General features: G+C 36.5%; 1 protein-coding gene across 1 annotated transcript; it reads left to right on the top strand.

The window, feature by feature from the left end:
• The first annotated feature begins 392 nt into the window (after positions 1 to 392).
• On the top strand, positions 393 to 6,678 carry LOC100378470 (muscarinic acetylcholine receptor M5-like). Its single transcript, XM_002735666.3, has 2 exons — positions 393 to 505; positions 3,136 to 6,678. The coding sequence occupies exon 2, from the start codon at positions 3,145 to 3,147 to the stop codon at positions 4,963 to 4,965; it is 1,821 nt and encodes a 606-aa protein (XP_002735712.3). The 5' UTR covers positions 393 to 505; positions 3,136 to 3,144; the 3' UTR covers positions 4,966 to 6,678.
• Positions 6,679 to 17,121: the final 10,443 nt, after the last annotated feature.

Here is a 17,121-nt window from a genome sequence, read left to right as displayed (position 1 = left end):
TGTTTTGTAGTTTTTAGAGTGGTCTTACTGCTGTATTTTCCAAAGTTGGTGTTGCGTTAATAATTACGAATTTAAATATTTTAAGAATATATAGGTTTAAAGCAAACTAGATCTGCGCCTACAACCAGGACGTCGACAGACATCAACATCGTGATTGGTTGATTTCTCGTCGGACGCAATTAAATTTATTTCAAAAGAATTATATATGCTCAAGTGTCATCTGTATGCCGGTTATGAAGACCCTCTGGTGGCGCGATGCTCTGCGCATGTGCGGACTGGTATTACGAGTGTGTCGACTTTACAGTATGTCATTGTAGCTTAGTAGCTGATACGACGCCACACAGTGGGTCGCTAGGCTGGATGTTACGACGACACGCTTGTACAGTTTTAGTGTCTTATAGCTGATATGTTGTGGACTCTATTAAAGATGCCCGATTACCTTGTATACTGATGACACCTTGATCACTGGCACCTGTATTTTGCGGTATTACATATTTATTTTCACGTAAGTTGCACCTTTTGTAACAATGGCCACATTTTTTTTAAATACAACCTTACCCGATGGTTACGGAAATACATGTACTTATGTGATGTGTTCGCATTATTCCATTGCTGTGTATTTTACTGGATATTCGTGTATATGTTGTTGTTGTCTCGTTGTCGACATTATATGTAATCCAGATTTCTAGTTAAATGGGTTGTATATTAATGCACATGTGACAGGTATATAGTAGGGTCGAGGTGAAAGACCAGTCGTCATACTACACTATACGATTAACGAAAACACGTATGTTGTGATTTAACCCATGCATCACACCTGTTTTCTTTCCCGAAATATCGGTTTACTCATTGCATAATAGTTTACAATCGCCTCAGTTGTGGGTAAAATGTTTTAAATATCGCACAGATCTGACGACTGTGTTGTGGTCGTGTCCACATAATTCTATAGATGTGTAAACACTGGCGTGGTGGGGTTGTGTGTAATACAAACAGTATTTCAAACGCAATTAACTAATCATTGTACCACCAGCACCACGTGCATTGCAACGCACAGTATTTCTGTACATCGTATAATACATGCGGCTGTACACATGATTATAAAAACAACCCAAAGCTTGAGGCTATTTTATTTTTTAGCAACGTAGTTAAATTATGTGTGACGGTGAACGCGTACTTTGCCGTGGTGTCCGGTCGGATTGCTGGTGGATCTTGATAAATGTGGCACTGGACAGTCCCGCTCGCATGGAATTCAATCCATCACCATCAGCATAGCTGTTTAACAAGCGTGAACTCAGAATTGGTTTGATGGAGAATTAAGTATGTGTCTACATAATATCATTGATAGGAAGGGTTGGATTCTTGTACGTGATCAACATTAGTGCTGGTCACAGTCCCTCTATGGACTGTGTGTTGGTATGTGTTTTTGTTTTTTTGGCTGGTGCATTGAAACATCGGACATAACTCAAGTTTAATACAACAGTTTTATTACACGCGCGGTGACTTCTGGTTGACATTCACCTGTATCGTCTAAAGGGCGACTGAAAGAAAACCTACAGTCAAGCCCTCCCCAGTTATAACTCAGTGTTGTTTGGTTGTATGTGAGATTGCCTAGAGCTTCATTCATGCCAAAACACGAGACCAAACACTCATTCAAAATACTATTTGATCAGTACTAGTGTATTTATATCAATTCTTTGCTATGCATGGAGCGTTTTTACAGTGATGTGCCATGCCTTCGAGAACAGCAGGTAGTCCACGGTAACTGTAGGTTCTCCCCACTCTTCTTCTGTCGTGCAACCACGTGTCGACTAAGTTAACAAACATTTGTTATTGTTTTTAAACCTCTGTAAATTAAACGTTGAGAAATGTATCGTCTATCTCGTGTGGCGTTAGTGTCAACTTGCTCTCTGCGTGGGTTATGTTAAAAGAACGACGCCTACATATTAGAACATAACTATATACCATTCGGTCTACCTCAGTGCAATTTCAACTAATTTTTCTGAGCCCGACTTAAGCAAATCGTATTAAAATCCAATGGCGTGATAACAGTGATCGTATCTGGTAATAACTCGTGAAAATCAGATTATGATAATTTGATAATGCTTATCGTGGTCGAAGAAAACGTTTAATATGATTACCATAGAACAAATGCAATCAATCTTCTAAATTTCAAAAGCAATTTCTTAGGCAAAGACTTCAAGTTAGTTCGTAACAAAATGCAGAATAGTTTATAATATGTATTATGAGCTATCTACAAACACCTACTTCGATACTTCTAAGGACATCCTAGGAGGAGGTTGCCCCCACAATGTCAATACACGCTTTGCACTGTAACATGGCCATGCTTTGTGTAATTATAGCAACTAACGAAAGTAAGAGAAAGATAAATTTAATTTCCCGTAATTGTATTTTATTAGGATTTGATAAGTTAGCTGTTTGTAATATTTCGGTTTGTCAGCAATAATCCCCGGCAACGCCCTCATGCCGACGTTTAAGGAAACAATTACGATTACAGCGTGGTGGATGTTAATATATTTAATTATTGCGGATAATTGGTGTCATATTTACAGTTTTGCTACACTTGGCACGTCTGTATATCCGCCATGAGTAGTACGTATGACCACCCAGCATGGCTTGCCGGTAAAACACCGTGAACACAACGACACAGAATGTACCGCTTTGATCGTGATGCGAGGCCATCTTGCCGTCGATTGGGGGGCAACGGGCCAATTTACGGGAGTAGTTACTTAATGAGACTTGAACTTTAAATTGAACGTGACACTCGACTGTTGTTGCCCAAACATGGGTTCGTTTGTGGTTGTTCCTTTGACATAGACACACACAGTGAGTTTGTGTAAAGGTCTTTGTAACGGACAACCAACAAACGTAAACGTTGATTGTGGTTGAAAAAATGTCAGTATGATGTGTTTAACCTAAACTGACACATGCGTAAACTTGTAGAATGCATGGTGATTGAGTGGGTGTCCACCGGGGGTTGTCCGTGTTTGTCTGATGTCCTTCCTTCATCCATCCCACTCTCTCCTGCTATATATATAATATGTATGCTCTCAATTGTAAATTCACTTTTCACAGATCTGCCAAACATAACCATTCGTTTGTGTTATTTCTCCACAGCGACCGAGCATGGGTCTTCTGTACGAGTACTTAAATCTGTCAGTAGATGGGAATTACAGCGGCAATGTCACCAACGATACTTTGCCTGAACCGGAGCCCATACACGTGGTAGCATCCGTGTTTATCTGCATAATCGGGGCAACGCTGGCATTACTGACATTCGGAGGCAACGTGATGGTCTGGATGTCATTTAGAATGGACAAAAATCTACAAATTGTCAGCAATTATTTTCTTCTCAGCCTAGCGGCAGCTGACGTCATTATTGGATCTATTTCTATGCCGCTGTTCACCGTGTACTTAGTACAAGGAGAGTGGACATTGGGACCTGTCATTTGTGATATATGGTTGTCTATTGATTACTGTGCGAGCAACGCTTCAGTTATGAATCTGTGTGTCATATGTTTCGACAGATATCTCTCTATCACACGGCCGTTGACGTACAGAGCCCACAGGACAGGCAAGAGGGCGATACTTATGATATGTGCAGCCTGGATTATTTCCATAGCCGTGTGGCCACCGTTTATCATCGGTTGGCAATTCATTGTAGGAGAGAGAACAGTACCAGAAAATGTTTGTCAAATCCAGTTTTTAGAAGAACCTTCCATTACCATTATAACTATAGTAATAGCGTTTTACTTTCCTGTATCGCTAATGATATTTATGTACTTCAAAATTTGGAGAGAGACTGAGAAACGCTCACGAGAACTAGTGAACCTTCAAGGGGGTGACGGGGGCAAAAAGAAGAGAAAGGTGAAAAAAAATGTGTCCGTGGATGCACATGAAATTGAAACATTAACACGGTCGCCTAGAGACGAGGATTTTGATGAGTCGCATCCACAACCTTCGATGGCTAGAAGAATTATTTGTTGCGGTTGTTGTAAATTTAGCGAATTAGGGGGTGAGTATGAATGTGAGGACAGCAGTGACGCGTCACCAGCGCATTCGAGATCGTCTTCGTTGAACGCACATAATAGTCACTTAGTTTCGCCAAAGTCAAGATCATGTCGAAATGGTTCAGCTGATCCTCTTGCCGATTGTAATAAACATAAAGAAAGCGAAAGTTCTTTTGCTGCATCCTTATATACCATACTTATTAAACTGCCAGACAATAACGAGAGTGGTTCATCTGACGGGGAAGAGCCACAACCAAAAATAACTCTTATACAGGATTGTCCACGGACTCCCACCATATTTGTGCGGGACCGTGACGGGAAACACCGCCGTATTTCAGCGACGAGTGGTGCTAAACGCACCGCTAGATTTAATAGCACTCCGAAACGTAGTGTTCCGAACGATTCTGTCGTATGTGACGGTTACAAGTCGGCGGTTGTAAACAACAATAAACGCACACGCCTTAATTCCGTTTCCAGCATGTGTAGTAACGAAGACAGTCCAAAGCATCGCTTATCTACTTCAAGTCGTCCAGTCAATTTGAACACTGTTTCTGTTGTCAATAAAATTGCACACAAAGCCCGGGAAAACGTGGCAAAAAAGAAGAAACTGGCATTAGTACGGGAAAAGAAAGCGGCAAGAACACTGACCGCTATTCTATTTGCTTTCATAGGTACATGGAGTTTATATAGTATATTAGTTATAGTTGGGATATACGTCGAACTCAACGCTACACTGTGGAATGTGGCGTATTGGTTATGTTACTTAAATAGCACAGTCAACCCTTTCTGTTATGCTTTATGCAACGTGAACTTTCGTAAATGCTTTCAACGCATACTGACTTGTCGGTGTCAGCGCAAAAATAAAAAGCCCGTCTTCAGATCAAACTTCAAATCGCGCAGTTCCAATGCTTCGCGAAAATCATTGACGGCCAGATGAAACACGCCAGAACTGCTCCGGATGTGAGGTGCTTGACCCGAATGAGGTGAATACTACCGGAAGGCTACTGTTCGATGACACAGAGTACATATACATTTATCTGCCATCGTAACGTCATGAATGCGTTGACGTGTTTCTTATCTAAAAAACCATATAGTGTTTTTTTATAGAATTGAGCAAATATTTGTAATCCCAGGATTTATAAGCGCAATTTTTTACTCTTACAAATCACTTTGTAAAACACATGGATTATAACTAGTATATTATATAAAGAATACACATCTCAAGATCTTGGTTTTAAAACATAGAAACTATTGGGGGTAAACGTCACTTTAGTAACTCCTAGTCTTCCGAGGCAGTCGCCCACAATGCACTGCGTTTGAAGCCAGCAAGCAATGCTGAGACGAAGACGATAGGAAAGAACCATTTATAACCAAATATAGATACTAATGTCCACTCTCCTTATTTGAAAAACCTTCCAGGGAGAGTAGGACTAGATGCATTTATTTTGTACAGTTGACGTACTACTATGCATCCATCGATAGAATACATTCACTCACACTGTGTGTGCACCGAGATGATATGATATGATATGATATGATATGATATGATATGATTTTAATTTAATTGCCAATGTTTGTATAAATTTACGTAAATGATGTGATTTGAAATTAGTGTTACTGACGTCACGTATTACAAACATGTGTACACAGTTTGCAATGGTAAAGGGTCACTATATTCCACAATACCGTAATTTACCAGGATTCCCCCTCTCTCTCAACTCTACAACCTTGTCGTGATAGATTTAATATTAATGTAAACATAGTCCGTGAACCTAATTAAGATTGTATAAGCTGTCAGTACATGATTTTACTGATTGTGTGGGGTTCAACATTGAATAGTTACTATTCATGTCGAGTGTCAAGTTGCTCCTGTTGCTAACTACACAAATATTTACGACAATTTCCCACTCTTTGACTGATTTAATGATTCTCTTTTGGGAGAAAAGATTGGACCTACTTGGTGTTTTATTCTGATCTTGGTCCCTATTTATTTCTTAACATTCGCCAATTTTCTCATTTTACGAGGCGGATACTTCACTGATAGGTTTAGAAAGTTGTTTTTTAAACCACGTGACGGGGCTGGTGGTGCGAAAAAAAAGCTGTTTCAACAGAAACAATCAATCTAAACTAGAAAAATACGTGTTCCCGTCTTCACATTCTATTTTTGTATTTTGACTAGTTTTGCATTCATTGTGACCATGAAATTAACGACACGTTAGGGGGTCTCTTTTTGTTTGTATGGATATAAAAATTGACAATTGGTAGCAGTAATCGCCCTATTTTGTGACCGCATCGTCAACACCATGGATCTGATCTAACAATCAACCAACCCTGGTAACGGATCCGTAATAGTTTTACTATATTTGTGTTATAATATACACATTGTATTTAACCATGTCGATGAAAAGGGATGAAATCGAACAATGTTACTTTGCACAGCATACTGCGGATTAATTTCATGCCTTAGCCATCTGTAAACAAACCAACCATAACGTGGAAATTTATCGATTGAAGTGACTCATGTAGCACATTGGGGACTATTTTTTGAATGCATCTTCACACACTTAACAATCCAACTGCTTGTAATATTACGTAGATTAATCATGACAATTTGAAAACAAATAAAATAAATTGCTTGGTTTTATACAAAGTCAGGCACTCAGTGTCTAACGATTTGTTGTTTGTAATGGCGAAATCTGCTCCGATCTCATTTTCAATCGTGTAACATGCATATATTAGTTTTTTTTTCGAGATGATGTGTTTTAACTGGTTGAAAATAGTAAGAATGAATGTATACATTTGTAACAATGTCACTGTGACTCATCAATCATTTCATAACTCATACGGCCTTGTTCAAACCGGATATATCAACGACTTCTTGGTGTTGGACACGTGAGTGGATGACGGACTTGTCAATAATCGTGACATGAGCCCCACAGAGTAACACTTCTCAACTCAGCATGGACGGTACTATCTGCTGCAACTTATCTTGCGTCAGAGGAATTGAGATGATTCACATTTTCCAATATTTCCACTATGATGCGTCCGAGAGATACTATCACAACGACGATGAACATGTTACCATGGAGATCAATGTAAATCGAGATATCCCATAATGCCATGCGATTTCCCGTCATTCATTTGCCAAATAAGTCACACTATTGTTGCTCCGAGTTTTCTAACGATAGCAATCATATATCGTTTGACTACAATAATTACAAAAAGATTGTGAAATCACGTGATATCTAATAGTTTAACTTTCAAGGGAGTTCTTAATAGTCGTTATAATTATATATGATATTCTAAAGAACCCTCAATATTAATAATGGCAGTTTTTACTGTATCTCAGAAACAAATTAGAATAGAATATATGCACTTTATTTTGACGTGAATTATATATAGAAATTACATATTTATCGCAGTCAAGCAACTGAGTTTACGTTGTTCGGGGGAATTTTCAATAGCTCTCATCATCCGTTGTCTTGGTCCCTGTAGACATGGGTCTCGGCGGGTATCGTTCTTTTCAACTTTTCCTATACGTGTTTTCTTCATCTGATTTGCTAGTATATGCATGTAGACAGATATCCCCAACTTCAGAGTTTACGCCAATCAACTACCCTACGAATTTAGATCGAGGCAGAATATTCAGTGAATTTATTTTATGTGATTAACAGCTATACATTTTAGCTTGAATGAACCGATTACCGTTAAAATAGGATATACGTGATTTACGGGTTGACCACGATGACCTCTATGATTTCCGCTTGTCCTCATGTTTCCTGTGTCGTAAGTGGTTTGCACAGTGCCGCGTTTTGAGCCTTGGATCCCGTGGATTGCTCGACAAGGTACGGACGTGGTTGCCATGGTCCTGTAAGCTAGCAACAAATTTAAAACAATGTATGTCTGTGTGATATTATCCACACAGTAAGATGAGTGTTTCGAATACGCCCTCTACCCTCTACCCTCTGCCCTCGCAACTCCATCTAGCCACCAGCCAGTAGGTTAAAGTTCCTTTTGTTTTTAGGACCCGATATCACGAACAAACTACACAAATCATGTAAAACTGACAAACGCCTTGCTAGATTTTATAAACACTGTTTCGATCCGCATTTTGCCCGAGACATGTAGTTTTAGAAGTATGCCCCTCCCACACTCCCAAATCAAGAAAGCAGCATTAACACTGTCGCAGTGGGTGACAAGTGATTGGTCTTGTTTCCTTAGATGCCAAGACACGTAAACATTATGAACGTAAAGTAATATTACCACATGTCATGATGCCACGGTGCAGTGATGTGAATGCCCTGACAACTTGAAATATCATCACGTGTTCCTCCTTTGACTGTTTTACGATATGCTCATTTCCTATTCACGAGTGTCTACTTAGCTCCAATCATTATACTTTATACTTTACTTTATTGACATCATTCTGTTTGAAGAGAACATACAGTCAAGTGCTAAACTAATAATTAAAATTAAAAAAAAAGGAAGAAATTAATATGTAGTTTAAATAAATACATATTTAAAATTATGAAATATTGATATATATATTTAAAATGCACCACATTTTCTAATATAGTTCGCAAGTTCCTTATCTACATTGCTCATAATGTATATGAACTTGTCATCTGGTTTCATCAAATTAAAATATGGATGTATATGAGCAATTTTTCCAAACAGCTGACATCTTGCATTTTTATGACTTGGACAATCAATCAGGAAATGGAATTCATCCTCCACTGCATCCGTATCACACTTTTTGCATACCCTTTCTTCAAACTTTATTTTTGGTCTAACATGCCTACCCTTCTCTATCATTAGACCATGGTCACTTATCCTGAATTTACAGATACTTTTTCTATAGTGGGGGTCTTTAATTTGTGTTAAATACTGTTCCATTTTGAATTCATTTTTGAATTTACAATAAGTTCTTAATTTATTATTTTCACCTGATGATGATTTTTTTGAGGTTATTTGTTTTTTCCATAATTCAATATAATTCTTTTCTATTTGGCTACTTATTTGTTGTATATTTTTGTTACCTCTACTCCAAAATCCATTTATTTCACTTCCTATTATTTCCTGTACTGATTTTGCCCATTTTAGCTGATTATTAATATTGCATGTAATTGCATCATTTATTAGGATGTGTTTTTTGGTATTGAAAATATTATGCCAATATCTAATCATCATTTTATTTATAAAGACTGATATTGGTTGTCTGCCCAGTTCACCACGCACCGCTAAGTTTGTTGACGCCTGATTAACTTGTAGTAACATTTTAGACATTTTAAGGTTGAGCATTTCTGGGTAACTTCTATCTGTGTATTTTTCTGAACCCCAAATCTCACATCCATAAGTCAGAATGGGTCGAATTACATGGTCAAACATGTTTATCCAAGTTGGTATACTTATATTAGTTGATGTAGTAATTAATTTCTTAATATAGAAAAAAGTTTTCAATGCCTTTTTATATAATTTTTCTTTTGCTAAATCAAAATTTCCACTAGGTTTAAATTCTATGCCTAAATATTTATAATTTCTAACTATATCTAATTCTTCATTTTTATAATGAAAGATAAACTTATGGTTCAATAATTTTCCACTTTTATTGAATACCATTATTTTTGTTTTTGTAGTGTTTACCTCAAGGTTCCACTTACTGCAGTATTGAGATAATTTATTGAAACAGTTTTGTAAACCTGAATCTGTTTCAGATATGAACACAAGGTCATCTGCATATAATAAACTACCAATTGATATATCATTTAGCTTAACAGGTTTACATGACTCATCTAACTCACTTGGCAAATCATTTAAGAATAAGTTAAAAAGCATTGGGCTGATGTTACATCCCTGTCTCACCCCTCTGAGTGATTTGAAATCATTTGTTAATCCATTGTTTAATTTTATGCTATACTTAACATCATTATACATGTTTTTAATTACATTATATATTTTTCCATTAATTTTATTTTTTAATAATTTGTAATAGAGCCCTTTACGCCATATGCTATCGAAAGCCTTTCTAAAATCCACAAATCCAACAAATACTTTGTTTAATTTACCATTTGTTTGGTTTATTTGATTGGTATTGCTCCTATTATTTATATATTTATCAATTATTGTTTTAAGAATGAACATGTTATCTGTTGTTCTATAACCTGGCCTGAAACCAGCCTGACATGGATTTAAAATGTTATTTTGCTCAACATGTATATGAAGTCTACTATTAATCACAGATGTAAATAGTTTTGACAAACAACTTGACAGTGCTATTCCTCTATAATTACTTGGATTATTCTTATCACCTGACTTGTAGATTGGCTTGATTATGCTACTTCGCCAACTATCTGGAAATTTACCTGTATTTAAAATGATATTGAATAGTTTTTTGATAGGTGTATTCAATACTGTTTGTCCATAGATAATCATTTCATTTAATATTTTATCTTTGCCTGGTGATTTTTTCTTTTTCAGCTGTCTAATTGCCTTTGTAATTTCATCTGATGTAATTTCTTTATTTAACTCTACATTAATGTCTATATTTTCTAGATTCCTTATATCTGCATCCAAAGATGAGTCGTTTTCACACTCCTTATTCAGATTTGAGAAATGTTTGATCCATGCATCTACACTAATACTATTACTAATACCATTGTTAGTTGGTAATGAACTACAGGTCTTTAATTCTGTTATTGTTTTCCAAAATTTTGCAGGATCTTTCTTTTCACTCTGGTTCAACTCATTTAGAAGTGCTTCTTTATATGATCTTCTTTTAAATTTAATTAATTTTTTATACTCCTTTTTTAGCTGAAAATACCTAGCTCTAACATATGGGTCCCTTGGGTGTTTAACTAACAACTTACTCATTCCCTGAAATTCTCTTTTCATTATAAAACAAGGTTTATCAAACCATTTTTCATTTGTTTTTTTCTTTGGTCTTTGCTTATGACTAACTAACCTATTTGAGCAAGTTTTAAGGGACATATCAGCAGCATTATATATAATATCATTCAACCCTTTCACAGCGTCATCTGTATCATAACTCATATGCAAATACTGTGTTATTTTGGACCTCATTGCTGCACTCTGTATGGCTTCCTGATACTTTTCAGTTGAGGATGACTCCCACAAATATTTCATATGGAATTGATTCAAATCTTTATTTATGCTATCATTTTCAATTTTGTTTTGTAAACTAATTGAAAATGTTAGCGGACAATGATCTGATAAGTAGGATATTGAATGCACTTTTAAAAATTGGATTTTTACAAAGAGTCTTGTTTGTACCAATATGTAGTCAACAAGACTAGAACCATTATAAGAATGGCAGGTGAAATTTCCATACAAGTCACCAATTTTTCTTCCATTGACTATTTTCAAGTCAGTTGATAAACAAAGGTCAATCAATTATAGCTACATAATGTTGCATAATGTTAAACAAGTATGTCATTGTGTGTTATACGACGCGGTAACCTCGCCCCGTCTCCATGTACATGATGGAGTCTTCAACGTTGGAGCACGCGATGATAAACTAACAAATTTCAAGATCTTATTTCGGACTATGAATCAAGCCGAGCATAGAGCTACTGTGTTCAACCCCTAACTCTAAATGTTTATGTTCAAAGTGTAAGATAATATTGCAGTACTTAGAGGAGCGTTATGCAATGGCGCACAGTTGAATATCGCTTGAATATTTATATCATTGCATACATATTTATTTGTAATAGTAAATATTAGTCTACAAAGACTGCAGCACCGCACAGTACGTACTTCCAAGTCAGTTGGTCTCAAGAAGGGTATCTGGTCGCAGGTCGCATTTGAAGGCAAATGCAATATAATATAGGTGATAAAGTTTTTGATGAGGGAAGGTTTGATTGAGTGTATCACCTCGTAAAAATAACCTAATTTGTATTGAATTGAATGAACGCATTTTAGAGGTTTTGATATGGTGTCAATGACCAGATCACGTGATCAAAAGTAAGAGGGGTGAAGCGAAAAAAATAATACAGTAGAATAATATGATAAAAACGTAGTTATGGCATTTATTACGAGTCGACTGGAACTGGGCCGCTGCTGCCAAATATCCGGGAGGATAGAAAAATAAAACGGAATCTAATTCTACAGGTTTTTAATTGAATTTGTATTACACGTCACGGCCTGTCGGTTTACAGCCTGCCCAATTGTTCATCAAAAAGATAACACGATGGCATTACATAATAACGATCGTTCACTATTGTTATGTGCCAGAAAGAGAAACAAATCACTATTGGAATTGTTTGTTTGTTTGTTTTTCTGAAAAAACAGTTTGTATTCAATCAAGCAAAAGCCCCAAAACAAAGCGTTTTCTACTGAAGCAACAACAAATAATATTATTCAGGAAATGTGGTGGCGGTTCAACTGAAAAGTAAAACACTGTGACTGAATAGAAGGTGTCAGTTATAAATACCCATGCTGTTTCGCTTGCTTCGCTACACCTTTTAATGACGAATTATATTAAACTGATTGGAAAATTCTTTCTGTAAGAATGTCCAAATTGTTGAATTAAGTGAAACGTGAATAATGTTCAAGTTGGATATAAGACGAGATGAAAAGCAGGGAAAAACGGGTCATTCGATCTTCGTGAAAGATCAGAGTATTATTAAAAGTTAAAAGGAAGAAACTCTGTCTTTAAGCATGTATATATTGCGATGGGCATTAGATAGCAACGTCTAGACAGGCGTACAGTCATGCGTTCTTAACGTATAATGCCCACTATGACCGCTGGGCTTTAAAGCATATAGATACAGCGTCGGCTCTAACTAGTTCATTTTTCGCTGTGATGGTTGATTCGCTGTACGTTGAATGCTGTGGCTTTACGAGGTATACTGCAAGTTTAAAGAATTAAAATATGACGGTCGTAGAGTGCATTAAAGCAGTTAGCATTTCTTACTACACATTGCAATATTCACCGAGGCGTCGTAGATAGTGAGTGTCAATTAGTAGGCCCTGACAAATTCAGAAACAATCGAGAATTGATTGAACATTTTATTAAGCGTCTTACTGAGTGATCGCACCCGGTCAATATTAATTTCAGTATTTCACTCGAAGTAGGAGAGTGGTTTTGTATGGATCACCATGGTTACGTCCAAGTTTGTTTCCCTATCATTGATTAAAATGACATTGGCGATAACTTTTGTGGGTTTATGTCAAACAACAATGCCAGCTGAATGGACAAATGCCACAGCTGGGGTATATATCATAAATACAAACACGGACATTTGTTTGAAAATAGACAAGTGGCAAGGGAGAAAAAAGGGGGAAAGCCGTTATTTTAATGGACAACTCTGCAGTGTCCGCTGGTTTGATCCGATTACGTATCATATAACACACCAAAGCGATCTTTCCAATACACCATCTGTTTTTACATATCATCGTATTTATAAATGGTCACAACGTTCACAATAAAGTCACATCTAAGAACACTAGCACTGTGAAAAGTGCACGGGTAGCCACAGGCTGTAGCACTCAAACGCATGCGTGCGGTGCAGAACGCATCCGCTCACCAGGAACGTTCAGTGCGATTTTTTTAAATAATAAACTAGACACAAACGCAAACGATAATTAATAATTATTTGAACATCAGTATGTAATTGATATCAAACCCAAAGGGACGAAAGTCACGTGGTGTGATGTGTCAATACCACGAGCCTGAGTAGAAATGAATAATTTATAACTTCATTTGCGTTCATACTCAGGTGACTATCATGGATCCTTCGACACGGCTCACTGGTGTCACTATCTGGTTGCCCAGCGATGAACTTCCATGATGACAATATCATACCAAGGTTTCAGCGCTAACGTAACAACCATTTGAAATGATGGTAACAGTTTGAAAGTTTGGGCGCCCTCCCACGGCTTAAACGGTCTCGTCTGTCGAATGAAAGAGGGCGCTGTAGTGTACGACATACACTATAGTGCTTCTGTTCACAATCACGTCAGTACATACATGTGCCTCTTATAACCAACACAAAACAGTAATTCATGTTGTTTCATTTTTTCATTGTTGAACCATATTTCCTTGTATACCCATCTCCTTTAAGTAGTCACAACGGGATACACCGCCAACAACAAGTGTGTCCATTGACGACGTTCCTAAAAATACCAGTTCTGGAAATTGGAATTTAAAAGTGTCGTTGATTGTTTGAACTCAGATGAACACACGTAATGCACGTGTACTTGGCGTAAACCATATTTATTATTAACTAATAATAATAATAATAATAATAATAATAATAATAATAATAATAATAATAATAATAATAATAATAATAATAATAATAATAATTGTAGTTGTTTTGTCGTTGTTATCGTATCACCATTGGAATCTTAGTTTATATACAAAATACGGAAACACGATTAACTACTATAATTGTTATTATTACAAACAAGTACAAATACATTATATATTATGTTTTCATTCTAACTTACGCTTGGTTGACATCAAAATACGTAATTAGACGTCAGCTATTGGCTTAGGGTGGACTGACTAGATCTGCACACAAACTAGATGTACGTTCTGGGGTCGAATTATAGTAGTCATAGTTACAGCTTTTCATGCTAAACTCAAATTGCCCATCTCGCCTCAGTTCGCCTTGACAACGAACTTCACAACTTCAACTTTATTTAGAAATGTATATATGTGACGTAGGTTATATATCGTCATCATCAAGACGATGTCGGTTTCAATTTCATAGAGAGTGTATAAGTAATGTCATTTATACACAGTCATTATGAGGCTTTATCTCTGTGATCTTTTCAGCGAGTAAAAAAACGCTAACGTAAGAGACGATACTTTGTTGCTAACACGTCTGTGGGGTCTACTTAGTACATGTAAGTAGGTCGTAATGGGATGAGATTACCCGTCATCTATTTTCACTTTAGACTGTTATTACTAAAAGGGCAAAATAAACACCATACTGGCTATCGATGACGTCAAACAATTTTTTTATTAAATGTTAAAAAGTGATGTGTTGTTTACGAGAGGTGGGGGTGGGGGCTTGTAGACGTTCCTGATGTATGAGTATTAAATACAGTGTACTTTTCGGCTGGCTTCGTTCGAACTGTAAATGCATTGGAAGTGTAATATCATTTATGACTATTTCACGTTGAACTTGATGATATCATAAAATTTAATCTGAACTATACACAACTTTGGTTAGAATCATTTGGTTTTTCCGCTATCCGTGTAATTATTTACCGAGTAAATCGCCTTCATAATCTAATCTGATCCCGGGTTCTGATCCACCATCGATTCTGTTCCAACACCGTGACTACTAGTATGTACGGCATGCTATAATGTCACGTAGCATAATGATAGCATGACGTCATGTTCAACTTTGACCTTCATTAAACGACGAAGTAGAACGTTATGCGTAAAGAGCACGAGCGCGGAGAAATATCTTCTGCTAAGATCATTACAGCTAAGACGTTTGACTATCATACAAAACATATATTGTACGTGATATCACGTACAACTAAAACGACCCACACAGCTGATGCCTTCAAATAATCCGTTATTTGTAAAAACTCTGTTGCCTCAAGTTTAAAATATCCATCGTTTTTTGACATTTAACGACCAAAGTTAAAAATACTCGTATTTACTAATTCATTTTCACAGTCACGATGAAGGCACGAGGTAGCTGTTAATAACAAACAAGCTAAGAGCGACTGTTGACTGACTGTCCACCAACTTTTGAATATCCGACCCAGACTGAACCACGGAGAATGTGTACACGCGCCCGCTAAACAGCAATACCACAATTTGTAGATATTTTGATATTGTTTACATTGATTTGTTTGTTTATAATATTGTACTATATTTTGTTATTTAACCATTTTAATTCCTTCTGGAGTATTGTATGTGTATTCTTAACGTAATTTCGGTCACTCCCGTAGAGTTGTTTTTAAAATAAGCAACATGTCAAAGCAAGCAGTCGCAATCCACCAGATTACGTTGATCATGTGTGATTTACCGTAGGCGATTTAGCGTTAGATTTAATAATTTGATGGTATTACAGCAAATCCTTCCCGCCTGTATGTGCATTTCCAATCGCTGACGTCACACGCCAAAAATGAGCTGTAATTGAAATAGCCAATTTCATTAGACTGATTACACGAAACGAAAAACAACTACGGAAAATATTCCACGATAATCCCCAACTGCTACAGTGAGTACTATATAGCACAATGTGAATATGAGGGTAATATATAGCGAGTACTATATCACAAAGTGTGAATGTGAGGGTAATATACAGTGAGTACTATATCACAAAGTGTGAATATGAGGGTAATATACAGTGAGTACTATATCACAAAGTGTGAATATGAGGGTAATATACAGTGAGTACTATATCAGAATGTGTGAATATGAGGGTAATACACAGTGAGTACTATATCACAAAGTGTGAATATGAGGGTAATATACAGTGAGTACTATATCACAAAGTGTGAATATGAGGGTAATATACAGTGAGTACTATATCACAAAGTGTGAATATGAGGGTAATATACAGTGAGTACTATATCACAAAGTGTGAATATGAGGGTAATATACAGTGAGTACTATATCAGAATGTGTGAATATGAGGGTAATATACAGTGAGTACTATATCACAAAGTGTGAATGTGAGGGTAATATACAGTGAGTACTATATCACAAAGTGTGAATATGAGGGTAATATACAGTGAGTACTATATCACAAAGTGTGAATATGAGGGTAATATACAGTGAGTACTATATCAGAATGTGTGAATATGAGGGTAATATACAGTGAGTACTATATCACAAAGTGTGAATATGAGGGTAATATACAGTGAGTACTATATAGCACAATGTGAATATGAGGGTAATATATAGCGAGTACTATATCACAAAGTGTGAATGTGAGGGTAATATACAGTGAGTACTATATCAGAATGTGTGAATATGAGGGTAATACACAGTGAGTAATACTGTGAAATACTTTATTTTCGCTGGAATTAATTTTCGCTGAAAAGGGTTTTTGGGCGTTTTGCGTGGAACTTATTTTCACTGATTTTTGACGAGTTTAAT

Source organism: Saccoglossus kowalevskii, chromosome 2 (genome assembly GCF_978046115.1).
Source record: "Saccoglossus kowalevskii chromosome 2, keSacKowa6.1, whole genome shotgun sequence".
NCBI lineage: Eukaryota > Metazoa > Hemichordata > Enteropneusta > Harrimaniidae > Saccoglossus > Saccoglossus kowalevskii.
This window is presented reverse-complemented; position numbering and strand designations above follow the sequence as displayed.

What these genes read in the sequence shown, in the direction of transcription:
- LOC100378470 (XM_002735666.3), top strand. Translation starts at nt 3,145, where the DNA reads ATGGGTCTTCTGTACGAGTACTTAAATCTGTCAGTAGATGGGAATTAC.